The sequence below is a fragment of the Oncorhynchus nerka genome, linkage group LG4 (assembly GCF_034236695.1).
Source record: "Oncorhynchus nerka isolate Pitt River linkage group LG4, Oner_Uvic_2.0, whole genome shotgun sequence".
In the NCBI taxonomy this organism is placed as follows: domain Eukaryota; kingdom Metazoa; phylum Chordata; class Actinopteri; order Salmoniformes; family Salmonidae; genus Oncorhynchus; species Oncorhynchus nerka.
Window position 1 is genome coordinate 19,298,082 of NC_088399.1, and position 27,890 is coordinate 19,325,971.

Consider the following 27,890-nt stretch of genomic DNA (forward strand, 5'->3'; position numbering starts at 1 on the left):
GCTATTTCCTTAAATTGAATTATGAAATAGGAATCGCTAGCAAGTTAGGTGACAAATCTGCCAGTAGATCTGTTCGTTGAATAAGTGATATAAACCAGAAAAATTGTCTAGCTCTTTTTTATGATTCAACATTATCTACTTAACCAGCTAGTCCAGTTTAGTTTAGCATTTTACATTTCGGGAACCCAGGGCTAGTTCATTCCATTTTTTTTTTGTTTATTTAGCTTATCCCACAAAATACTGATGAAGTGGGCGATTACTTAATGGTATATTTGAGACCTAGCTAGCTAGCTTTATTCTATGACTCAACATTTAGTAAGAGATCTGCAAATCAACTAGCTGTTTAGCTTAGCAATTTACATTGCTGTCCTCGTTTGTGTAGCTTATTCAATTTAACATTTCAATAAAACAAATGTTAGCTGACTTTCTTGTATATTTGCTAGCTAGCTCCATTCACTAATTCAATATGAGTAGCTAATTCTGTAGCTATTCTGAGTTCAAACCTATTCCATGTTTCCCAAAAGTTGTGCAACTGTTAAACTCTGACCATTGACCTTTTAGAAACCAATCGGATTTGTTCTTCCCTAAACCAATCAGATTATTTCTGCCCTAAGAACAACGTTGACTTCACTTCATAAAAACACGCACGTATGGCGTTACGTCATATGCACAGTTGACGTGCTTGACAATTTGCCTAGTCTACGTTTCACTTTCATTTTCAGGATTGCTGGAATTTCGCGAAGAGTTCTAGATGGAAAAGCACATATTTTTGCTCTTCAGAAATTAGCTGCGGATTCGGGCATCATTTAAGTGAGTAGCCCACCTACACAATGTATCCCCGGTGCGTGTAACGTTTATCAATCCAATGATCAAATAGGATTGTTCAATTTGAATAATAGAAACGGAGTTAAACATTTTCAATGTTGTAATTGACCTTGTGTCGTTTGAAAAGGGAAAGTAAAAATATTGGTGCTGTTAGGAAAACGGGGTGATTGTCAAATACATGGTTCTAGTGGACGCCACTAGGCTACTACAGTGCACAGGGCGAGACCCTATACTCATCCAAAGTGATAATTGGTTGTGTATGGTCTGATCGGTCCTTTTACTCTTGACACATTGGCTTCCGGGATAAGCGGGCAGGTGTTAAGAAGCGCTGTTTGTTATGTTTCAGAGGACGCATGACTCGATCTTCTTGTCCCGAGGCCGTTGGATGAGACAGGATATAATTTGTGGGGAAAAATAAATAAAGAACCAACACACACACATACCAGAGCAGACCGGAAAGCGAGATTCACGGACTTCGGCCCTTTAGAGGCGAAGTTGGGCACATATAACAGGCCGTCACTGTGCGCAAACACACACACACACATACATACATACAACTTCAGACTATAGGCATACACTCTTCTAATGGCCATGGTGCGTTATGAGCACAACCTGATGAAGAAACTCAGCTCTGTCACTGACTGAGAAGAGACCTGGGATTGAGTCCCTATCATTCTGCCCTCTGAAGTGGCTACAATGTTCTGCTGTGTAGCAAATACCGTTCGTAGCCTACAGTAGTTTAGAAGTCTTAACATCTTGGCCTATGTGACGAAAGGAACGTTCAGAATAGGGGGTGTCAATATTCTTTGTGTAATGGCAATTTAACGACCATGGTGCTTTACTAACAGTAGTGTTCCCCCCTTATGGCAGCTATTCTAACGACTGTAAATAGTACCTGAGCACACCCAATGAAACAAATTATCTTGAGATATGTTGCCAAATTCGCTACAACTGCTATTTTGCTGCCCATTACAAACCTACACTGGCCCACTATATTGAGAACCCATAACCTGTACGCTAACAGTAGGTTGCAGTGGGCAAGTGAAATTAAATGAGACTATAGTTTAATGGCATTATAGGTCTATAGGCCTATCCAATGACTGGGAGGGATTTTATGCAAACGTGTCTGTGGGACGAGAGGCAACTCAAGGACCACTCCTGCAAAGCAATGTAATTTAGGTGCTGTTTGAATATATTCATGGATGGATTCTCAGTTTCTTGAAATACTTTTTGTATTTAGATCAATTATTATGTGGACACCTGCTCTTCTAGTATCTCATTCCAAAATCATGGGAATTATTATGGAGTTGCTACTAAAACAGTCTCCATTCTTCTGGGAAGGCTTTCCACTAGATGTTGGAACATTGCTGCGGGGACTTGCTTCCATTCAGCAACAAGCGCATTAGTGAAGTCGGGCACCGATGTTGGGCGATTAGGCCTGGCTCGCAGTCAGAGTTCCAATTCATTCCAAGTGTGTTCAGTGGGGTTGAGGTCAAGGGCTCTGTGCAGGCCAGTCAAGTTCTTTCACACTAATCTCAACAAACCATTTCTGTATGGACCTCTCATTGTGTGCAGGGGTATTGTCATGCTGAAATAGGAAAGTGCCTTACAGAAACTATTGCCACAAAGTTGGAAGCACATAATCGTCTAGAATGTCATTGTATGCTGTAGTTTTAAGATTTCCCTTCACTGGAACTAAGAAGCCTACCCCGAACAATGAAAATCAGACCCAGACCATTATTCCTCCTCCTCCAAACAAAGTTGGCACTATGCATTCGGCAGGTAGTGTTCTCCTGGCATCCGCCAAACCCTGATTCGACTGCCAGATGGTGAAGCATGATTCATCACTCCAGAGAACGCTTTTCCACTGCTCCAGAGTCCAATAGTGGCGAGCTTTACACCACTCCAGCTGATGCTTGGCATTGCGCATGGTGATCTTAGGCTTGTGTGCGGCTGCCATGGAAACCCATTTCATGAAGCTCCCGACGAACAGTTCTTGTGCTGACGTTGCTTCCAGAGGCAGTTTGGAACTCGGTAGTGAGTGTTGCATGGACAGACCATTTTTATGCGATTCAGCACTCGGTGGTCCCATTGTATGAGCTTGTGTGGCCTAGATGTTTCCACTTTACAATAACAGCACTAGCAGGGCAGAAAATTGACCAACTGGCTTGTTGGAAAGATGACATCCTATGACGGTGCCACGTTGAAAGTCACTCTTCAGTAAGGCCATTCTACTGCCAATGTTTGGCTATTGAGATTGCATGGCTGTTTGCGTGATTCAATGTGCTTGATTTTATATACCTGTCAGCAATGGGTGTGGCTGAAATAGCCAAATCCACTAAATTGAAGGGGTGTCGACATACTTTTGTATACACAGTGTATATTAGATCAATGATCATAGGCTATAGAAATAATCACTGATCTGACATCACTTGGTTGGTAGCCTAGCGTAACATCACCTATCATTCAAGAATGGGAGGACTGAAGGATGCATAGGTTATCCCAAATCAGGAGCATCGTTTCCATTATAGGCTATGCATTTATCTCAGCTATACCGCTAACTTAGGCTACTAGTTCACCGTACAGAAGCTAGTGTCTCGACCTTTAATAGGTTCTAACAATGGACCGTAACATTGCTGTCTCAGACGCTGCTTTACCTGAACCCCTGCCCCAAGATGTTCATCACAGGGGTTCGGGGGGCAACTCGTGAGTCGACAGGGACATGCAATAGATCTCGGCACAATCTGTGCATTAGGCTACATTCACAAGATAACAAGCCGATGAGGCTACTTCATTGGATGTTTACATAAAACACAATGCCATTACGCACAGATTTGTAAGTTTACCTTCCATTTCGACTTATAGGCTAGGCGTAGCTGTTAGACTTTCTATATGCACGGTGTTGGCATACGCAGGGGTTTGAAGATAACATTGTAGCGAAGGGCAATCTGACAGCAACTGATGTACGCAACTCCATGTCTCTTCACAGTCAGTGACCGTACAAAGAGAGTTAACCCCATTCAGTGTCCTGACAACGTACGATGGCCGTTAGAATGGTATAGCATTGCTTCGGAGATACCTGGTGTTTCTGTGTGTGTAAGTGTGGACTGGGACCAGAAATCAGCCTTAGCATTTCTAACACACTGGGCCATGTTTTTCCTCAAGGCCCCCCACACCAGCCCATTTATTTCCTTGTAGCCCCCAGTATTAGCCAGATAATTATCTTTTTGCGCAAAAACATGCCCTCCGCCCAAAATGCCAGATGGCCAATCCACCCCTGCCACTAAATTACATCCACCACCCACACTTCTCTACGAGATGAAGTGTGCATGACTTTAGAGATACAGGCAGCAATGTGATACACTAACCACCACACTGTTGTTCATTTGCTCACCCCCTCAGACCATTAATATATTTTGCAAAAAGGAACATTCATAACCTATACCAGTGATTAAGATATTCTTTGCAGGATAATGTTAAACTTGCATGCATGATTTCAGTTTTGAGCTGTTGTAAATGTAGTCTACACACAATTTCCTTTTTCTCAAAGCGGAAAAATAAGATCTGACCCAGATGAACCAACATGTATAACAGTTCCATCTGAGTGTAGGCCATGAGACCACAATGCACTTCAGCTCTGCAGAGCGTCATGGAAACTCCCTCTCGGTGTGGTCAGAAAGCAGGAAGTGGTGTGATTCTCAGAAACAGGTTTAGGTTTAGAAGTGATATACACACATCAGAATGAAAATAAATGCACAAAAGAAGACATTGTAATGACTTGATTTCTGGAATAGGCTCTTTGAGGATTTTGTTTTTAGCCTTCATCTCCAAGTCAGTCATGAGTCATCCCAGGTTTCAGCATCCCTTAGGTAGAAATAAGTCAGAGTTAGAATCTGTCATTTACAGCTTTATTATTGAGTAAAACATTAATACACAGTAGCAGTTTTTGTTTGCTTGTAAATAATTGAATAAATAATCCTTGATCATTTGCACACAAAATAACAAGTTAGACCGGCCCATCCGGGTAAAAACTGATCAGCCAATCCGCCCGTGTGTGTGTAACAGTATATCTTTAGACCGTCCCCTCGCCCATACCCGGGCGCGAACCAGGGACCCTCTGCACACATCAACAACAGTCACCCACGAAGCATCGTTACCCATCGCTCCACAAAAGCCGCGGCCCTTGCAGAGCAAGGGGAACTACTACTTCAAGGTCTCAGAGCAAGTGACGTCACCGATTGAAACGCTATTTAGCGCGCACCACCGCTAACTAAGCTAGCCGTTTCACATCCGTTACATGTGTCACAACCTGACCTTAGTATTCTTTGTTTTCTTTATTATTTTGGTCAGTGGCGTGCCGTGGGCCTGGGCCTTCAGTGAGGTCCTACACAGTCCCACCCGAATGAATCCACCTCTTATTACCACCATTATGATGCCATGGCTCTGGACACTATACATTTAGACAGAAACGCAGTATAACCAGGCGTTGCGTCACCTTGAAAATGACATTTTTATTCAGAGAATTGCAGGGGAAGAGTACAATACAGTACAGTTCAACTAATAGGGAAGAACATAGTCGAGTGCAACAGAGTAATATTAATATTCTTCTTCTATCCATTTCTGGTCCACAAACTTCGAGCTTTAAGTCCCCCCCCACAAAAATACAGTTCCTGTTTACCCAAAAACATGACACAATCAATGAGTCTTTTCAATATTTCCCTATTTTTCTTCACCTTTTCATTGTGCAGCTCCGTTTCCCTGCGCGCTTGTTCGTTGAGCTGTAGATCCATTCGGGTGTCCCCAAAAGTTTTCAAAAGCACCATTGCTTGTAAGTGGCCAGCCGTAATTTGGTGTCTCGTTGCTGCCTTGGTTAGACAACTTAAGTTTGCAATGCCAGTGTGGCTCCAAACACAATCGATCACTTGCAAATAATAGGCATTCCCAGCAGTACAGTTTGCAGTGTTCCTCGGAGCCTGTGAGCCATTGATGGCGCTCGTAGTTGGAACTTTGAAAGTGGCGAACGAACCCCTTTCCCGCCTGTGACAGGCTTTGTAGCGTCGGCGTCAGGCGACCTCTCCTTACAATGTCTAACTTTTCTTGAAAAGTTCGTCATGAGAATGGCGTTATAATTATATCCTCGACCAAATCGATATCTTCTCCTCCTTCCGCCATTGTGGGTTGAAAAAACAGCTTAGTAGTACGCAAATGAATTTGTTTATCAAATTCAGTTTCCTAGTTCTGAGGTTCTGCATAGACCTGCCCATAGGACTTGCCTCTCAATATTGGTAATCCAATCAAAAGACGTGCACACACTACACCTGCTAGCTGGCTCCTGTGTAACACTGGAGCCAGCCAGCAGGCATACAATAGCCAACTCTAAAGCTGATTGGTTGACACTAAATTTTCATTTCCATTCACTTTAAGCTACACACGTGCCCGCACTGTTGATTCTGAAGGCCTGAGGGCAGATTTTAGATCCCTGGCAACACATGATGGCTGAATATGATTGGATAAAAGATCTAACATAAAGACCAGCCCTCCAAATCTCAACCTGGGGCTGGAAGCAGTGCAACCAAGAGGAAAGCAATGAAATGAAGAGTGTAACTCTTACTCTGGGGAATAATTTAATACATATTTGGGGGAAAATATGTTTAAAAAAAATATATATTCTGATGATGTTTAGGCCAGCAGAGAAGGCCTTGCTGGCCCTGACGGCCCACCACTGATTTTGGTTAGTTCAGGGTGTGACGAGGGTGATATATGTGTTTTTGTCCTGTCTAGGGTTTTTGTATGTTTATGGGGTTGAGACTAGTCTAGGTGTTTTTATGTCTATGGTTGCCTAGATTGGTTCTCAATCAGAGGCAGCTGTTTATTGTTGTCTCTGATTGGGGACCATATTTAGGTAGCCATATTCCTTGGGTATTTTGTGGGTTATTGTCAATGTATAGTTGCCGGTGTCAGCACCAGTGGTTATAGCGTCACTTTTGTTTAAGTGGTCTTCCTTTAATAAAGAGGAATGTATTCTAGTCACGCTGCGCCTTGGTCTCCTCGTTACAATGAACGTGACAGTGTGTGTGTGCCGCATTAATTTACCACTTTATAGTGTAGGCAAGGCTAATCTCACCAGCACTGAAGTGGTAGCGTCCAATTGATCCACAGATTTAAGAAATAACCGTTTTCCCAGCCACACCAATATTTCATTTTTAATGTTCGAACAAATAAAGGTAAATTCTAAAATTTGAAAAACATTATAAAATCTCGATTTTAATGGGTTGAAAAATTCGAAAATTTTCAACAGTTTTCTATTATTCAATTTGAACGAGTAGTCAGAAAATTGAGAAATTGAAACTAATATTCTATTTAATTTCATCAAGTGTATTAGACCATTTGACTGATAAGCGTTACATGGAACTGAGTGCCATCTTCTGATGGTTATATTTATCAAAGTGTCAATGTGACAACATGATTATATAGATTAGTCTGCGTTCATTTTGGTGTTATTTCAAAGACAAACAAACTAAATGGTCCATTTTCTTGGAACAGTAATTTCAATAATAACATTTTAGTTTTTCAAAGTCATTGTCTCGTGGTTAATTATAAAAATCTGAAGTAAAATGATCATCTAAAAGTTCAAATTCATCAAGAGCATTTGCCTCTGTCATACGGACACATTGATACATTGTGGTCCATTAGTGGCTAAAGAAATGAAAGCATAGAAGGCCATTGCAGCAGTATGCCTATAACTTCCATCATCAAATAAGTAAAAGGCCTAAAGCAGACAAATAAAAACAGTAGAAAATATGATACATACAATCTCTCTTCTCTGCCTGTCTGCCTCCCTTTCGATCTGTTTTGACTTGAGCTATTGCTAGTGAAGTTCAACATTGTATCAAATCATCACATTATATCAACTAGGCTATTCCGGGCCCTCACTTTCCTGTGTCAGTGAGCTTGGAACAGAAAGTTGTTTTTATGACGTTTCCACTGGATATATGGATATCAGATCATGATATTTTGCTCTATCACACCGAGGCTTGGTGATTATCGAGGCCGGGAGTGTTGGAAAGATTTTTCAAATACTGAGGAACTATCATTTGCACTGGATATTAAAAAGACAGACTTTTTTGACTAACGTGAGGCGAATACATTTTTTGGGGTGTACGGTGCATTCTGAAAATATTCAGACCCCTTTTCCCTCATTTTGTTACGTTACATCCTTATTCTAAAATGGATTGAATTGTTTGTTTTCCTCATCAATCTACGCACAATACCCCATAATGACAAATATATTTTTATTTATAGAATTGTTAGTTTCTCCCATTCTTCTCTGCAGATCCTCTCAAGCTCTGTCAGGTTGGATGGGGAGAGTCGCTGCACAGCTATTTTCCGGTCTCTCCAGAGATGCTTGATCGTGTTCAAAGTCCGGGCTTTGGCTGGGCCACTCAAGGACATTGAGACTTGTCCCGAAGCCACTCCTGCATTGTCTATGTTCTTAGGGTCGTTGTCCTGTTGGAAGGTTAACCTTCGCCCCCAGTCTGAGGTCCTGAGCGCTTTGGATCAGGTTTTGTACTTTGCTCCGTTCATCTTTCCCTTGATCCTGACTACTCTCCCAGTCCCTGCCGCTGAAAAACATCCCCACAGTGTGATGCTGCCACCACCATGCTTCACCGTAGGTACGGTGCCAGTTTTCCTCCAGATGTGACGCATAGAGACAGAAAAATGTTTTCATTTGTTTATTTTTTGCAACAGCACAAATTATTGCTGTTTTTTTTATTGCTGCACCCCTACATCTTGAGGTTATGAGAAAGTGCAGTTGTCTTAGGTCTGATATCTGATTGGAGGTTAACTTTACAGTAATGCCATTGGTCATCAACTTAGATGTTGAATCCAAACAACTCAGATGTTATAAAATGGTCTCAGATTCATTGTCCTTTATCTTTGTTCCTGACCAGCTGTGGTCACACACACATACACACTCTCTCTTATCACTCTCTCTCTCTGTCTCCTCCCCCCTTGAATGCCTTGTATGTCAATCCTTTCATTTTATAATGAGTCAGATAAACATTTTAGTAGACTTTGCATACAAATGACATAGTCTTATCATAGGTCACATGTGAGGTATATTTAATATAACCTACAGTATATGTTGATATGATAAATATCACCCAGCATCAGGAGCAGACAGTATAAGCCTACTCCTGTCTCTCTGTCTATCTCCAGGTATGGCCGATCGTAACAACAGTTCCCAAATGAAAGCTGTCATGCAGTATGACGCCGCCATGCAGAACAAGAACAGGGATCAGGGGGTTAAACGCAACCCAAACGGAGAGGTCCCTGTTGGAAACCTGGTCGACATTGACAAAACTTCGGTCACCAAATCACTGCACAGAGACAGTGAGAGAGAAAGGGATGGAGAAAGGGAGAAAGAGGGGGAGGGAAAGGCGGGTGGAGGAGGGGACGCAAATAGCGGGAAGGATAGAGGAAGGAAAAGGGACACGGAGGGAGCGAGGGGTGAGGAGGAGAAGAGGTCGTGCTGCTCTCAGAAGCTGAAGAAAGTCCCTCAGTGTCACGTGGAGCTGGAGCAGCTGTCCTTCAGCAGAACTCACAACGTCCTCATAGATGTAAGAGAGATAATTAAACCAGTGCAGATCAATAAAAAAGTTTGCACCTAAAGTGACAGAGTGAACTGGAACGTTTACACAAAACAATTACTACAAAGAGTGTCTCTCACTGTTCATTCATGTCTCTGTCTACCTCCCTATTCAGGTGAATGAGTTCCACCATAAAAGGATATTAAAACCTCATTCTGGACGTCATGTGTGGCACAGTGACTTTGTTAAGATGCCCTGCTCACCAGAAAGCCTCATCAAGACTGGATGGGTGTGTTCATTAATTAACTGATGATCGATACATTATTTGTCAATTGATTGGTTCATTGAACATTTGGTTGATTGGTTCATTGATTTATTTGTTTGTTGGCTAATTTATTGATTGGTAATTTGGTTGATTGACTTTTCCCAGGTAACCAGCTCTGAGGGAAGTCGGTGGAAGGTGGTCTCTAAACAGCTGCAGAGTCTGGCCAATAAGACCACTGCATCAGTGGGTGACGTAGAGGTACGACACACACACACACGCCTCCATTATCCTAACATTTCCTAACACCTCCATTATCATAACATTTCCTAACATGCCTAATTATCCTAACATTTCCTAACACCTCCATTATCCTAACATTTCCTGACACGCCTAATTATCCTAACACGCCTCCATTATCCTAACATTTCCTAACACCACTCCATTATCCTAACATTTCCTAACATGCCTCCATTATCCTAACATTTCTTAACATGCCTCCATTATCCTAACATTTCCTAACACCTCCATTATCATAACATTTCCTAACGTGCCTAATTATCCTAACATTTCCTAACACCTCCATTATCCTAACATTTCCTAACACGCCTAATTATCCTAACACGCCTCCATTATCCTAACATTTCCTAACACCACTCCATTATCCTAACATTTCCTAACATGCCCCCTCAGGTTAACCTGGGTTTGGGGTAACAGTTAAGATAGGGGTTAGCATGATTTACCAGTACTGTTTAACAATGATCTACATGTTTCTCTCCACTTAGAAAGCCATAAAGAAATACAACCCAAAGTATGAAGATCAATGGTCCTTTGATGCCCTGCATACGTTTGTTCAGGTCAGTTACAACTTCACTGTGAATGGTCAACTTGCCCTCCAAATACACCTCCGCTGTTTTCAACCAGGATCTCAGCAATCACTGCCTCATTGCCTGTATCCGCTACGGAGCCGCAGTCAAACGACCACCCCTCATCACTGTCAAACGCTCCCTAAAACACTTCTGCGAGCTGGCCTTTCTAATCGACCTGACCCGGGTATCCTGGAAGGATATTGACCTCATCCCGTCAGTCGAGGATGCCTGGTCATTCTTTAAAAGTAATTTCCTCACCAGCTTAGATAAGCATGCCTCGTTAAAAAAATGCAGAACTAAGAACAAATAAAGCCCTTGGTTCACTGCAGACCTGACTGCCCTTGACCAGCACAAAAACATCCTGTGGCAGACTGCAATAGCATTGAATAGTCCCCGCGATATGCAACTGTTCAGGGAAATCAGGAACCAATACACACAGTCAGTCAGGAAAGCAAAGGCTAGCTTTTTCAAGCAGAAATTCGCATCCTGTAGCTCTAACTTCAAAAAGTTTTGGGACACTGTAAAGTTAGTACCTCAGCCACGCTCAAGGTACTAAACGATATCATAACCGCCATCGATAAAAGACAGTACTGTGCAGTCGTCTTCATTGACCTAGCCAAGGCTTTCAACTCTGTCAATCACCGTCTTCTTATCGGCAACTCAATAGCCTTGGTTTTTCTAATGACTGCCTCGCCTTGTTCACCAACTACTTTGCAGACAGAGTTCAGTGTGTCAAATCGGAGGGCATGTTGTCTGGACCTCTGGCAGTCTCTATGGGGGTACCACAGGGTTCAATTCTCGGGCCGACACTTTTCTCTGAATATATCAATGATGTCGCTCTTGCTGCGGGCGATTCCCTGATCCACCTCTACGCAGACGACACCATTCTGTATACTTCTGGCCCTTCCTTGGACACTGTGCTAACTAACCTCCAAACAAGCTTCAATGCCATAAAACACTCCTTCCGTGGCCTCCAACTGCTCTTAAACGTTAGTAAAACCAAATGCATGCTTTTCAACCGTTCGCTGCCCGCACCCGCCCGCCCAACTAGCATCACCACCCTGTACGGTTCCGAGCTAGAATATGTGGACAACTATAAATACCTAGGTGTCTGGTTAGACTGTAAACTCTCCTTCCAGAGTCATATTAAACATCTCCAATCCAAAATCAAATGTAGAATCAGCTTTCCATTTCGCAACAAAGCCTCCTTCACTCACGCTGCCAAACTTACCCTTGTAAAACTGACTATCCTACCGATCCTCGATTTCAACGATGTCATCTACAAAATAGCTTCCAATACTCTACTCAGCAAACTGGATGCAGTCTATCACAGTGCCATCCGTTTTGTTACCAAATCACCTTATACCACCCACCACTGCATCCTGTATGCTCTAGTCGGCTGGCCCTCGCTACATATTCGTTGCCAGACCCACTGGCTCCAAGTCATCTAAGTCTATGCTAGGTAAAGCTCCGCCTTATCTCAGTTCACTTGCCACGATAACAACACCCACCTGTAGCACACGTTCCAGTAGGTATATCTCACTGATCATCCCCAAAGCCAACACCTCATTTGGCCGCCTTTCCTTCCAGTTCTCTGCTGCCAGTGACGGGAACGAATTGCAAAAATTGCTGAAGTTGGAGACTTTTATTTCCCTCACCAACTTTAAACATCAACTATCTGAGCAGCTAACTGATCGCTGCAGCTGTACATAGTCCATCTGTAAATAGCCCACCCAATCTACCTACCTCATCCCCATACTGTTTTTATTTTATTTACTTTTCTGCTCTTTTGCACACCAGTATCTCTACTTGCACATCATCACCTGCTCATTTATCACTCCAGTGTTAATCTGCTAAATTGTAATTATTCACTCCTATGGCCTATTTATTGCCTATCTCATACCTTTTGCACACAATGTATATAGACTTTCTTTTTTCTACTGTGTCATTTACTTGTTTATTGTGTTGTCTTGTTTATTGTTTACTCCATGTGTAACTCGATGTTGTTGTCTGTGTCACACTGCTTTGCTTTATCTTGGCCAGGTCACAGTTGTAAATGAGAACTTGTTCTCAACTAGCCTACCTGGATAAATAAAGGTGATTTTTTATTTTTTTATTTTATTTTGTTACATATATTCTCCTTTCCCTCTTCTCTAGAAATCACCCAAAGAAGAGAAATACTACACGTCTGTTTTTCCTAAGATAGCAGAGCTGGCCTCCTGCCTGCCTCACTATATCAAGAAGGTAACAACATAGGAACTGAATGATGTACTATGGTACAGAGGTAGTGTACTATGTAGGGGACAGAGTTAGTGTACTATGAAGTGTGGCAGACCAGGTCGTTTGGTCAAGACGTTTACACAGATCAGACACGGACAGAGTAGGATTAGCTCGTTTTCAAGGGTGTTTATTTAAATAATGAATCAAATTAAGAAAAGGATAGGTCTCCCCCATGAGACCCTACAGCGGTAGTGGACTATGTAGGGCACAGAGGTGGACTATGTAGGGCACAGAGGTAGTGGACTATGTAGGGTACAGATTGTAGAGGTACTGAATGTGTGTTCTCTACTCAGTCTGATGTGTGTGTGTGTGTGTGTGTGTGTGTGTGTGTGTGTGTGTGTGTGTGTGTGTGTGTGTGTGTGTGTGTGTGTGTGTGTGTGTGTGTGTGTGTGTGTGTGTGTGTGTGTGTGTGTGTGTGTGTGTGTGTGTGTGTGTGTGTAGGCTATCCCTCTACTCCAGAAGGGCCAGACTCAGTCCATCACGTTGTCCCAGAGACAGATAGCTTGTCTGCTGGCCAACGCCTTCTACTGCACCTTCCCCCACCGCAACTCTCCCAACCCCAGAGCAGAGTACCACAACTACCCCACCATCAACTTTAACAGGTCAGAACACACACAACAAACTCCACTGAGGACCCACACACATAGAGACAAACACGAAGTATTCCAACTTCAACAGATGATAACATGTGACCACTCGATCTCTCTGTGTTGTCAGTCTGTTTGAAAAGTGGTCTGAGAGGAAGAGAGAGAAGCTGAGAGCCCTCCTTCATTACTTCCACACTGTCACAGACCCAGGTACGTTACTACCACACACTACTATAGTCACTATAATGACTGGAATACAAGTGCTGTAGTGTACTGTAGGGTACAGAATGAGTGTATTATGTAGGTTACAGGAACCTATTTAAGACCGTCTGATGAGTGTCGATGAGGAATACCCTCTGATAATAGTTGCTGTGGGAACCAGGTTTACCTGTCTGAACTTTGACCCTTGTTGCCATGACAGCGACCAGGCCCAATGGACTGGTGACCTTTGAGAGGCGCTACATCAGAGACAAAGACATGCCCTACTGGGGGAGGTACACACACACACACACTCACTCACTCACTCACTCACTCACTCACTCACTCACTCCTAATATGTCCCCTCTTGTCTTTCTCTGTGTGTCAGTTGTAAGGAGACTGTTCCTAAACTCCACGTCACCTCAGCAGGCTGCATAGAGGAACAGGGAGCAGGGATGTTACAGGTTGGTGACATCTACTGGCTTGTGTGTGTAACACTGTATAAGTCTGTGTTCGTGAATTTTTGACTGTGTGTCTGTGTGTGTGTGTGTGTGTGTGTAATGCTGTATGTGTTTGTGAATTTGTGAGTGTGTAATGCTAAGAGTGTGTGTGTGTGTTGCAGGTGGACTTTGCCTGTAACGTGATAGGAGGTGGAGTGTTGGGCTCAGGTCTGGTTCAGGAGGAGATTCTGTTCCTGATGAACCCTGAACTCATCGTATCTCGACTCTTCACTGAGAAACTAGGAGACAATGAGTGTCTCTTCATCACAGGTGTGTGTGTGTGTGTGTTCACAGGTTATATCATCTCTCCCTTTCTCTCCGTTACATTTTCTCTGTCTCTCTCTCTCTCTCTCTCTCTGTAGGTTCTCAACAGTTCAGTCAGTACAGTGGCTACAGTGACACTTTTAAGTGGGAAGGGTCTCACAGAGACGACATTGAGAGGTGAACACACTCACTCACTCACTCACTCACACACACACTCACACACTCACACACTAAAGTCCATGATTGCTCTGCCTGTGTTTGCAGGGATGAGTGGCAGAGGCTACACAGACAGATTGTGGCCATGGATGCTCTCCACTTCAGACACCAGAGAGAACAGTACAACATGAAACAGGTCACCAGGGAACTCAACAAGGTGACAGCCAACCCTCCTCTCCTGTAGGGGCCAGATTACAGCTGATTAGTATAATCAGGTGTGCTAGCTAGAGCAGGGCTGGAGATAAATCTGATGTCGGTGGTGTCCTGTAATATCCTCCCTCAGGCGTACTGTGGCTTTAAGGCAGATGACAACACTTACCCAGACTTCCTTCCTGACATCGCCACGGGAAACTGGGGCTGCGGAGCCTTCAATGGAGACCCCAAACTTAAAGGTACCCCTAACTGTTAACCCCTTACTTAAAGGTACCCCTAACTGTTAACCCCTTACTTAATGGTACCCCTAACTGTTAACCGCTAACCCTTGACCCTTAAGTTAAAGGTACCCCTAACTGTTGACCCCTTACTTAAAGGTACCCCTAACTGTTGACCCCTTACTTAAAGGTACCCCTAACTGTTAACCCCTTACTTAAAGGTACCCCTAACTGTTAACCCCTTACTTAAAGGTACCCCTAACTGTTAACCCCTTACTTAAAGGTACCCCTACCTGTTAACCCCTTACTTAAAGGTACCCCTAACTGTTAACCCCTTACTTAATGGTACCCCTAACTGTTAACCCCTTACTTAATGGTACCCCTAACTGTTAACCTCTTACTTAATGGTACCCCTAACTGTTAACCGCTAACCCTTGACCCTTAAGTTAAAGGTACCCCTAACTGTTGACCCCTTACTTAAAGGTACTGTTAACCCCAAATTTAAAGGTACCACTAACTGTTGACCCCTTACTTAAAGGTACTGTTAACCCCAAATTTAAAGGTACCACTAACTGTTGACCCTGGCTCCTAACTCCCCAAACAATAACTCAACTCTACCCACAGGATATTCCACATAGACCCACTCTGAAAATTCACAGAAAATTACACTGTGATCTGATTGGTTGTTTGTCCCCTCCCAGCTCTGGTCCAGCTGATGGCTGCAGCCAGGGCCAAGAGGGGCGTGTCCTTCTTCACATTCAATAACTTCATCTTGGAGAGAGAGCTGCAGGACATGCACCACCTACTGGTCACACACAGAACTACAGTGGGTGAGTTAGTACACACAGAACTACAGTGGGTGAGTTAGTACACACAGAACTACAGTGGGTGAGTTAGTACACACAGAACTACAGTGGGTGAGTTAGTACACACAGAACTACAGTGGGTGAGTTAGTACACAGAGAACTACAGTGGGTGAGTTAGTACACACAGAACTACAGTGGGTGAGTTAGTACACACAGAACTACAGTGGGTGAGTTAGTACACACAGAACTACAGTGGGTGAGTTAGTACACACAGAACTACAGTGGGCGAGTTAGTACACACAGAACTACAGTGGGCGAGTTAGTACACACAGAACTACAGTGGGCGAGTTAGTACACACAGAACTACAGTGGGCGAGTTAGTACACACAGAACTACAGTGGGCGAGTTAGTACACACAGAACTACAGTGGGCGAGTTAGTACACACAGAACTACAGTGGGCGAGTTAGTACACACAGAACTACAGTGGGCGAGTTAGTACACACAGAACTACAGTGGGCGAGTTAGTACACACAGAACTACAGTGGGCGAGTTAGTACACACAGAACTACAGTGGGCGAGTTAGTACACACAGAACTACAGTGGGCGAGTTAGTACACACAGAACTACAGTGGGCGAGTTAGTACACACAGAACTACAGTGGGCGAGTTAGTACACACAGAACTATAGTGGGCGAACTTAGTACACACAGAACTACAGTGGGCGAGTTAGTACACACAGAACTACAGTGGGCAAGTTAGAACACACAGAACTACAGTGGGCGAGTTAGTACACACAGAACTATAGTGGGTGAGTTAGTACACACATAATTACTACACTCCAGAGTATGTGATCTGAGTTGAGTGGTCAGGAATCCCGCTCATTGCTCCTGGAGCACTGCTCTGGCGTTCCATCTCCTTTCCAAACGCTCCGCTAAAAAACCGCTCTGCACTCAAAAAATACAAATAAATGCTGCTCTTAATTCGCTCCATTCATTAAAATCACAATTGAACCAAAACCCATCTATTGTAACTTCCTGGACCTACAGTACCATTTGGTTTTGAAGGATTGAAACCAAACCATTTGATTTTAATGAAAAGTATTTTAATACAAAGAAATACATTGTGAAGCATTTGCAAGTGCGACACAATTGGCTGGCAGGGACATAAAGTGTTCAACATTTAAACAACATTTTGATGTATTAAATCATTATAGTCTATACATTGCACATATAGGCTGTGACTTACTTACAATTAAATACAAATTAAACGAAAAATGCCTTATTAGACTCAGTCTACAGTGCCTTTGAATTCATTTTTAGAAACACAAGTTTGGCCAGTCTCTGGCTTCAGGCTCATGTGATGGTGCCTGGAGTCCAGAATCACAGAGTATCCTCGCTGCACTTGCAGAGCCGCTGGGGATGCTAACACCCTTTTGGCCACTCTTGCCATCCTGGGCAGAGATGCAGAGTAGTTGTTTTTTTCTCTCTCTAAGTCGTCCTAAAGGTTTTTAGGCAAAATAACCCAATCAAAAGGGAAGCTCTTTGAAATTGGGAATATGCCAGGCCTATTGGGCCAAAATCAATGATGGCCTATTGTATAGATAATAGAACAAAAATGACCTAAACTTTTAAGAGATCAGATTTTTTGTTTATAAATACTTCGCTACAATGACACAGTTATCTACGCACCTCTTTCTTTCTGCATTTGAGATGTGTCCTTAGAGATTCCACAATGATTATTTAGTTGTGGACATCACCACACTCCCTCTCTTGCTCTTGGTCCTCATCTTTGTAAGTCACCTTGATTTTGCACCTGTGTTTTTTATCAGTTTCTTTATGAAAATATTTAGTAGCTAAAGCAAGTGGCTATAGCAGCACACAAGTAGACTGCAAATGCATGCTGGGCCGGGGGCGTGCCCTGAGCTCCTGAAGTGAGCGAAATTGGAGCGGGCGAGAAGGCTGACGCTCCAGCCTTTGGGAATCTCGCTCTGCGCTCCAGTCAAATTGGGCAGCCTCCGCTCCTCACTCCGCTCCAGCTCCACTCTGCTCACTTACAGTTGAAGTCGGAAGTTTACATACACCTTAGCCAAACACATTTAAACTCCGTTTTTCACAATTCCTGACATTTAATCAGAGTCAAAATTCGCTGTCTAAGGTCAGTTAGGATCACCACTTTATTTTAAGAATATAGAATGTGAAATGTCAGAATAATAGTAGAGAGAATTATTTATTTCAGGTTTAATTTCTTTCATCACATTCCCAGTGGGTCAAAAGTTTACATACACTCAATTAGTATTTGGTAGCATTGCCTTTAAATTGTTTAACTTGGTTCAAACGTTTCGAGTAGCCTTCAACAAGCTTCCAACAATAAGTTGGGTGAATTTTGGCCCATTCCTCCTGACAGAGCTAGTGAAACTGAGTCAGGTTTGTAGGCCTCCTTGCTCGCACATGCTTTTGTGATGGCCACACCAATAATTTGACTTTGTTGTCCTTAAGGCATTTTGCCACAACTTTGGATGTATGCTTGGGGTAATTGTCCATTTGAAAGACCCATTTGCGACAAAGCCTTTACTTCCTGACTGATGTCTTGAAATCTTGCTTCAATATATCCACATAATTTTCCTTCCTCGTGATGCTGTCTATTTTGTGAAGTGCACCAGTCCCTCCTGCAGCAAAGCACCCCCACAACATGATGCTGCCACCCTCATGCTTCACGGTTGGGATGGTGTTCTTAGGCTTGCAAGCCTCCCCCTTTTTCCTCCAAACATAATGGCCAAACAGTTCTATTTTTGTTTCATCAGACGAGAGGATACTTCTCCAAAAAGTACAATCTTTGTCCCCATGTGCATTTGCAAACTGTAGTCTGGCTTTTTTATGGCTGTTATGGAGCAGTGGCATCTTCCTTACTGAGCGGCCTTTTAGGTTATGTCGATATAGGACTCATTTTACTGTGGATATAGTTACTTTTGTACCTGTTTTCTCCAGCATCTTCACAAGGTCCTTTGCTGTTGTTCTGGGATTGATTTGCACTTTTCGCACCAAAGTACATTCATCTCTAGGAGACAGAACGCGTCTCCTTCCTGAGCGGTATGACAGCTGCGTGGTCCCATGGTATTTATACTTGCGTACTATTGTTTGTACAGATGAACGTGGTACCTTCAGGCGTGTGGAAATTGCTCCCAATGATGAACCAGACTTGTGGAGGTCTACAATTTTTTTCTGAGGTCTTGGCTGATTTCTTTTGATTTACCATGATGTCAAGCAAAGAGGCACTGAGTTTGAAGGTAGGCCTTGAAACACATCCACAGGTACAGGTACACCTCCAATTGACTCAAATGACTATCAGAAGCTTCTAAAGCCATGACATAATTTTATGGAATTTTCCAAGCTGTTTAAAGGCACAGGCAACTTAGTGTATGTAAACTTCTGACCCACTGGATTTGTGATACAGTTAAATAATCTGTCTGTAAACAATTGTTGCACAATTGTTGCAGAATGCAGAATTGTTGCAGAATGTAGATGTCCTAACCGACTTGCCAAAACTATAGTTTGTTAACAAGAAATTTGTGGAGTGGTTGAAAGGCGAGTTTTAATGACCCCAACCTAAGTGTATGTAAACTTCCGACTTCAATAGTGCTCTGATACAGACAGACCTACAGTGGGTGAGTTAGTACACACAGACCTACAGAGGGTGAGTTAGTACACACATAACTACAGAGGGTGAGTTAGTACACACATAACTACAGAGGGTGAGTTAGTACACACAGACCTACAGAGGGTGAGTTAGTACACACAGACCTACAGAGGGTGAGTTAGTACACACATAACTACAGAGGGTGAGTTAGTACACACAGACCTACAGAGGGTGAGTTAGTACACACAGAACTACAGAGGGTGAGTTAGTACACACAGACCTACAGAGGGTGAGTTGGTACACACAGAACTACAGAGGGTGAGTTAGTACACACAGAACTACAGTGGGTGAGTTACCATAGTACAGACTCAGATCTACAGTGGGTGAGTTACCATAGTACAGACTCAGATCTACAGTGGGTGAGTTACCATAGTACAGACTCAGATCTACAGTGGGTGAGTTACCATAGTACAGACTCAGATCTACAGTGGGTGAGTTACCATAGTACAGACTCAGATCTACAGTGGGTGAGTTACCATAGTACAGACTCAGATCTACAGTGGGTGAGTTACCATAGTACAGACTCAGATCTACAGTGGGTGAGTTACCATAGTACAGACTCAGATCTACAGTGGGTGAGTTACCATAGTACAGACTCAGATCTACAGTGGGTGAGTTACCATAGTACAGACTCAGATCTACAGTGGGTGAGTTACCATAGTACAGACTCAGATCTACAGAGGGTGAGTTACCATAGTACAGACTCAGATCTACAGTGGGTGAGTTACCATAGATAGTAGACACTAGGAACTACAGCGGGTGAGTAACTATAGTAACTACACTGAACAAAAATATAAACGATACATGCAACAATTTCAAAGATTTTACTAAGTCACAGTTCATAAAATGAAATCAGTCAATTGAAATACATTCATTAGGCCCTAATCTATTGATTTCACATGACTGGGAATACAAATATGCATCTGTTGGTCTCAGATACAGTTGTGTACAGATCCTTCTGGATGATAGCGGGGTGAACAGGCAGTGGCTCGGGTGGTTGTTGTCCTTGATGATCTTTATGGCCTTCCTGTGACATCGGGTGGTGTAGGTGTCCTGGAGGGCAGGTAGTTTTCCCCCGGTGATGCGTTGTGCAGACTTCACTACCCTCTGGAGAGCCTTACCGTTGTGGGCGGAGCAGTTGCCGTACCAGGCGGTGATACAGCCCGACAGGATGCTCTCGATTGTGCATCTGTAGAAGTTTTGAGTGCTTTTGGTGACAAGCCAAATTTCTTCAGCCTCCTGAGGTTGAAGAGGCGCTGCTGCGCCTTCTTCACGATGCTGTCTGTGTGGGTGGACCAATTCAGTTTGTCTGTGATGTGTACGCCGAGGAACTTAAAACTTACTACCCTCTCCACTACTGTCCCATCAATGTGGATAGGGGGGTGTTCCCTCTGCTGTTTCCTGAAGTCCACAATCATCTCCTTAGTTTTGTTGACGTTGAGTGTGAGGTTATTTTCCTGACACCACACTCCGAGGGCCCTCACCTCCTCCCTGTAGGCCGTCTCGTCGTTGTTGGTAATCAAGCCTACCACTGTTGTGTCGTCCGCAAACTTGATGATTGAGTTGGAGGTGTGCATGGCCACGCAGTCGTGGGTGAACAGGGAGTACAGGAGAGGGCTCAGAACGCACCCTTGTGGGGCCCCCGTGTTGAGGATCAGCGGGGAGGAGATGTTGTTGCCTACCCTCACCACCTGGGGGCGGCCCGTCAGGAAGTCCAGTACCCAGTTGCACAGGGCGGGGTCGAGACCCAGGGTCTCGAGCTTGATGACGAGCTTGGAGGGCACTATGGTGTTAAATGCCGAGCTGTAGTCGATGAACAGCATTCTCACATAGGTATTCCTCTTGTCCAGATGGGTTAGGGCAGTGTGCATCGTCTGTGGACCTATTTGGGCGGTAAGCAAATTGGAGTGGGTCTAGGGTGTCAGGTAGGGTGGAGGTGATATGGTCCTTGACTAGTCTCTCAAAGCACTTCATGATGACGGAAGTGAGTGCTACGGGGCGGTAGTCATTTAGCTCAGTTACCTTAGCTTTCTTGGAAACAGGAACAATGGTGGCCCTCTTGAAGCATGTGGGAACAGCAGACTGGGATAGGGATTGATTGAATATGTCCGTAAACACACCAGCCAGCTGGTCTGCGCATGCTCTGAGGGCGCGGCTGGGGATGCCGTCTGGGCCTGCAGCCTTGCGAGGGTTGACACGTTTAAATGTTTTCCTCACGTCGGCTGCAGTGAAGGAGAGTCCGCATGTTTTAGTTGCGGGCCGTGTCAGTGGCACTGTATTGTCCTCAAAGCGGGCAAAAAAGTTATTTAGTCTGCCTGGGAGCAAGACATCCTGGTCCGTGACTGGGCTGGTTTTCTTTTTGTAATCGGTGATTGACTGTAGACCCTGCCACATACCTCTTGTGTCTGAGCCGTTGAATTGAGATTCTACTTTGTCTCTATACTGACGCTTAGCTTGTTTGATTGCCTTGCGGAGGGAATAGTTACACTGTTTGTATTCAGTCATGTTTCCGGTCACCTTGCCCTGATTAAAAGCAGTGGTTCGGGCTTTCAGTTTCACGCGAATGCTGCCATCAACCCACGGTTTCTGGTTTGGGAATGTTTTAATCGTTGCTATGGGAACGACATCTTCAACGCATGTTCTAATGAACTCGCTCACCGAATCAGCGTATTCGTCAATGTTGTTGTCTGACGCAATACGAAACATATCCCAGCCCACGTGATGGAAGCAGTCTTGGAGTGTGGAATCAGATTGGTCGGACCAGCGTTGAACAGACCTCAGCGCGGGAGCTTCTTGTTTTAGTTTCTGTCTGTAGGCAGGGATCAACAAAATGGAGTCGTGGTCAGCTTTTCCGAAAGGAGGACGGGGCAGGGCCTTATATGCGTCGCGGAAGTTAGAAGAGCAGTGATCAGGCCTCCCGGGTGGCGCAGTGGTTAAGGGCGCTGTACTGCAGCGCCAGCTGTGCCATCAGAGTCCCTGGGTTCGCGCCCAGGCTCTGTCGTAACCGGCCGCGACCGGGAGGTCCGTGGGGCGACGCACAATTGGCCTAGCGTCGCCCGGGTTAGGGAGGGCTTGGTCGGTAGCTACTATCTTGTCTCATCGCGCACCAGCGACTCCTGTGGCGGGCTGGGCGCAGTGTGTGCTAACCAAGGTGGCCGGGTGCACAGTGTTTCCTCCGGCGCATTGGTGCGGCTGGCTTCCGGGTTGGATGGGTTGTGTATCGGAGGACGCGTGACTTTCAACCTTCGTCTCTCCCGAGCCCGTACGGGAGTTGTAGCGATGAGACAAGATAGTAGCTACTACAACAATTGGATACCACGAAATTGGGGAGAAAAAGGGGTAAAATAAAAAAGAATAAAAAAAAAAAAAAAGAATAGCAGTGATCCAAGGTTTTTCCAGCCCTGGTTGCGCAATCGATATGCTGATAAAATTTAGGGAGTCTTGTTTTCAGATTAGCCTTGTTAAAATCCCCAGCTACAATGAATGCAGCCTCCGGATAAATGGATTCCAGTTTGCAAAGAGTCAAATAAAGTTCGTTCAGAGCCATCGATGTGTCTGCTTGGGGGGAAATATATACGGCTGTGATTATAATCGAAGAGAATTCCCTTGGAAGATAATGCGTCGACATTTGATTGTGAGGAATTCTAAATCAGGTGAACAGAAGGACTTGAGTACCTGTATGTTGTTATGATCACACCACGTCACGTTAACCATGAAGCATACGCCCCCGCCCCTCTTCTTACCAGAAAGATGTTTGTTTCTGTCTGCGCGATGTGTGGAGAAACCCGCTGGCTGCACCGATTCCGATAGCGTCTCTCCAGTGAGCCATGTTTCCGTGAAGCAAAGAACGTTACAGTCTCTGATGTCCCTCTGGAATGCTACCCTTGCTCGGATTTCATCAACCTTGTTGTCAATAGACTGGACATTGGCGAGAAGAATGCTAGGGAGTGGTGCACGATGTGCCCGTCTCCGGAGTCTGACCAGAAGACCGCTCCGTTTCCCTCTTTTACGAAGTCGTTTTTTTGGGTCGCCGGCTGGGATCCATTCCGTTGTCCTGGGTGAAAGGCAGTACACAGGATCCGCTTCGCGAAAGTCATATTCTTGGTCGTACTGATGGTGAGTTGACGCTGCTCTTATGTTCAGTAGTTCTTCTCGACTGTATGTAATGAAACCTAAGATGACCTGGGGTACTAATGTAAGAAATAACACGTAAAAAAACAAAAAACTGCATAGTTTCCTAGGAACGCGAAGCCAAGCGGCCATCTCTGTCGGCGCCGGAAGTAGTGAATGCAGCCTCAGGATATGTGGTTACCAGAGATGAATGCAGCCTCAGGATATGTGGTTACCAGAGTCCAATAAAGTTTGTTCATGGCCATCGATGTGTCTGCTTGGGGGGGGATATATACGGCTGTGATTATAATCGAAGAGAATTCCTTTGGTAGATAATGCGGAAGACATTTGATTGTGAGGAATTCTATGTCAGGTGAACAGAAGGACTTGAGTTCCTGTATGTTGTTGTGGTCACACCACGTCTCGTTAATCATAAGGCATATACGCCCCCGCCCCTCTTCTTACCAGAAAGATGCTGTCGGCGCGATGCGTGAAGAAACCAGCTGGCTGCACCGACTCCGTTAGCGTGTCTCGAGTGAGCCATGTTTCCGTGAAGCAAAGAACTTTAGTCTCTGATGTCTCTCTGGAAGGCAACCCTTGCTCGGATTTCATCAACCTTCTTGTCAAGAGACTGGACATTGGCGAGTAGTATGCTAGGGAGTGGTGCGCGATGTGCCCGTCTCCGGAGCCTGACCAGAAGACTGCTTCGTTGACGTCTTTGTTTTGGGTCGCAGCCTGGGATCCATTCCGTTGTCCTGGGTGGAAGTCAGAACACAGGATCCGCTTCGGGAAAGTCATATTCCTGGTCGTACTGATGGTGAGTTGACGTTGCTCTTATATTCAGTAGTTCCTTCCGACTGTATGTAATGAAACCTACAATTACCTGAGGTGCCAACGTAAGAAATAACACGTAAAAAAACAAAAAACTGCATAGTTTCTACCGCATAACACAGTGCCTGACCAGTAACACGCTCCCCACAGTAAACACGAGGAGTTGGCTCAGGTCTCCTACCTGACTCAGCCAATCCCCTTCGGTGCCCCCCCCCCCCCCCCAAAAAAAAATAATATTGGGGCTGCCTCTCGGGCTTCCGTGCTAGCCGTGTACCTTCATATCGTCGCCGTTCCTCTATTCTCCGGTATTTTTCCTCATAGTATCGCCGTTCCGCTTTCGCTGCCTCTAACTCCTCCTTAGGACGGTGATACTCCCCCGGCTGTGTCCAGGGTCCTGCTCCATCTAATATCTCCTCCCAAGTCCATCTCCACATTAAGCTCTGTTCCTCCTTTTCACGCTGCTTGGTCCTTGTTTGGTGGGTTATTCTGTCACGTTCGTCGTAACGATGAGACCAAGGCGCAGCGTGATAAGAATACCTTCTTCTTTTAATTAAACGAAGAACACTTGACAAACTAACAAAACGAACGTGACGCTACAATAACAAGTGTTGACAGGCAACTACACATAGATAATAACCCACAAAATACCCAAGGAATATGGCTACCTAAATATGATAAACAGCTGCCTCTGATTGGGAACCAATCTAGCAACCATAGACCTATAAACACCTAGATAAACAACAACCCCTAGACATACAAAACCCCTTGTCGTGTCTTTACTGTCATTAACTGAAGACTGATAGTTTTTATCAAAGATTCTCTGTAATTAGTTACTATGCGATCAACTGATTAATCACGTAACTAATTAACTATGAAATCGGGGCACCAAGGAAAAATATTCAGATTACAAAGTTATCATTTCCTAAAATAAGTTTTCAGATATTTTATCTGATCAATTAGTCTTCGAATTAATGAATTATTTACTTTACCTCACGTTAGTCTCATTCCAAATGTCGTAAATTGTTGGTTATCTGCACGAACCCAGTCTTCACTATGAGTCATCCATACATCAATTGTCTTAAATCATTTATTTATTAATAACTAAGTAATTCACAGAAATGCATAAACAAACAAACAAAGGTAAATGTAATGATAGGAAACTGCGCCCTAGTGGGCTAAACCGGCATGGCGGCTTGTTAGACAAAAGGGGAAGTGGGGGTCGACTAAGAAGTCACTACAGAGTTAATTATAACAATTAAAATGCTAATGCTTTACACATGAACGCTCACTCATTCGGGAACAATTGCAATCAATATATATATTTACGCTCAGTGTGTCGTCTTGATCGCTGGTGTAAAGTTTGTATCTTTCGTAGAATTCTCCGTCTCTCTGCCTCTCTCTCTCTGACTTGGTTATAGGGGATAGTTCAAAGTGACATTCATTATAGAATGGATGTTTCGGCGGTTGTCGTTCTTCGCGTTCAATGATACCGAATTCCTAGCTCCAGACTAGTAATTAGTATCAAAAACTTGTTCTCATTCTGTCGGTATCGATAGTCTAAGAGTTTAACCACGTGGTATGTTTAAAATATTCAGCAATGGCCTACAACCTTTGTCCTCCCCTAATGGAGAAAAAAATGGTCAGGTGATAATTTCTCAAAGTTGGGTTTTATTCGGAATGGCAGAAAAGGGCTTTCCCAGGATGTCTGACCCTCACTGGGCTCAGGGGCGGTCCTATGATTTAGTTCTATTCCAATTCCCTTTTTGAGTTAAACAGTCCAAAATCACATTGTAAAATGGTGTAAACAGTATCATACTCACTCATTCATCTTATACAACAATTAGATGTAAACATTATATCTGGGGCTATTATATAAACAGCGTTATGGTAATGTGGCCACACCGTCTCCCATGACCTTCCCAAGTTGTGACAAACGGTCCAGTTTGTAGCTGGATTCTTCACCGATCTTTTATACTTTCTCCGGAACATGAAATTTGTTCGTACCTCAAGTTCTGTGATGTGGAAGGATTTCCTTTGTCTCCATGAAAAACGAATCTCTCTATACTGTGTGTCCATGAGTTCTTCTCAGGACTTTACGACCTCTGACCACAGCAGCCTAGTTGAAGGAGGAAAGGGGGAGTCAGGGAGAGGGGGATGGGGTTGCTATACTCAAAGAGGCCAACGTCATGACACCCTAGACAATACAAAAACTACACAAACCACCCTCGTCACACCCTGACCTAACCAAAATAATAAAGAAAAGTAAGGTCAGGGTGTGACATATTCATTTTCTCATCTATCACTGATCAGAAACATTTGGCATTCAAGAATATAGCCTAAATCAAGAGTAGGTATCAATTTTGCTTGAGTGCGTATAGTCAACTCCAAAAGCTTGAGGAGGTTGTGATTTTTTTAATAGATTGTTATTATTTTCTATTGATATGATGAAGATTCTCTCAATGTAAGACCCTGCACCCTGTCAAAGTGGACTGAGGATAGAAAAAACATGGGCTTGCCTTGGACAAGGTTTTTTATATGACAGCGGTTCCACACGTTGCCGTGATGCAAAAAAGTCCTCCTTCCCTTCACTGTGTTTCGTCAAACCTCATATCCTCCTAGTTGCCGTGTAAATCAAGTTTGATTGATTGATTCCTCTCCCCTGTCTCAGGTGAGCTGTATGAGTTGCTGGTTGACTACTGTGCTGTGATACAGTTGGCTCACACACATGCGGACCTGTTTGACTGGATCAGGAATACCCTGAAACACAGGAGTCAGCTGTGAGGACACATCTACATACTCTAAAGGAGCTTCCTTTCCTTGTCTCCTTTCCTTTTTTTCACATTATTGAGATGCACCCCAGAGATAGAGTGGCTCTATGAATGATCTGTGGATAGAAACATGGTACAATTCCAAGTAATGGTTGATTATGAATGTGTTTGTCTTTTCAATAGTTACACTGTTCCTAAATCAAACTGATACATTTGTAACTACTGCATACTGAACTATTTAGAAAACGACTAAATGTGATGATAAAACGAAGCTAATGAAATGATGTCAACAAAATCAGGGTTCCTGCTTTTTGATTTCTCCCTTGATGATAGCCAACAACTTAACCATCACCAGACATATATATATATATATATATATATATATATATATATATATATATATATATATATATATATATATACATGCAGTGTACTGTAAAATACTCTAAAATTATTTTCTTTAAACATTTTGAATAAATTCCTCTTTATAATCTAGTGACTTCACTGTTTGTTTATTGGTAAAATGAGTATTGTGGCTGACAGACATACGCACCAGTGGCGGCTGGTGGGACGAGCTATAGGAGGACTGGCTCATTGCAATGGCTGGAACGGTGTAAATGGAACAGTATCAAACACATCAAACATGGAAAACACTTTTGACTGTGTTGCATTAATTCCATTCCAGTCATTACAATGAGCCAGTCCTCCTATAGCTCCTC

General features: G+C 43.8%; 1 protein-coding gene and 1 long non-coding RNA gene across 3 annotated transcripts; one reads left to right on the forward strand and one right to left on the reverse strand.

Annotated features, from left to right (window-relative positions):
* The first annotated feature begins 687 nt into the window (after window positions 1-687).
* On the forward strand, window positions 688-27,666 carry LOC115119909 (poly(ADP-ribose) glycohydrolase-like). Of its 2 annotated transcripts, none has more exons than XM_065017315.1 (16): window positions 688-810; window positions 9,046-9,446; window positions 9,592-9,705; window positions 9,847-9,939; window positions 10,464-10,535; window positions 12,705-12,791; window positions 13,269-13,429; window positions 13,545-13,624; window positions 13,836-13,908; window positions 14,001-14,076; window positions 14,235-14,382; window positions 14,475-14,553; window positions 14,641-14,749; window positions 14,876-14,984; window positions 15,665-15,793; window positions 27,072-27,666. In XM_065017315.1, exons 2-16 carry the CDS (start codon window positions 9,048-9,050, stop codon window positions 27,182-27,184), a joined length of 1,842 nt encoding a protein of 613 aa, XP_064873387.1. In that variant the 5' UTR covers window positions 688-810; window positions 9,046-9,047; the 3' UTR covers window positions 27,185-27,666. The 2 variants fall into 2 exon arrangements, with proteins under 2 accessions (XP_064873387.1, XP_064873386.1); XM_065017314.1 differs by lacking the exon at window positions 688-810 and adding an exon at window positions 8,322-8,498.
* LOC135571380 (uncharacterized) lies at window positions 4,204-6,145 on the reverse strand. The gene is made up of 2 exons (XR_010463752.1): window positions 5,559-6,145; window positions 4,204-4,689 (listed from the first exon to the last, which is right to left on the reverse strand). It is a non-coding gene; the product is annotated as an uncharacterized LOC135571380 (long non-coding RNA).
* Window positions 27,667-27,890: the final 224 nt, after the last annotated feature.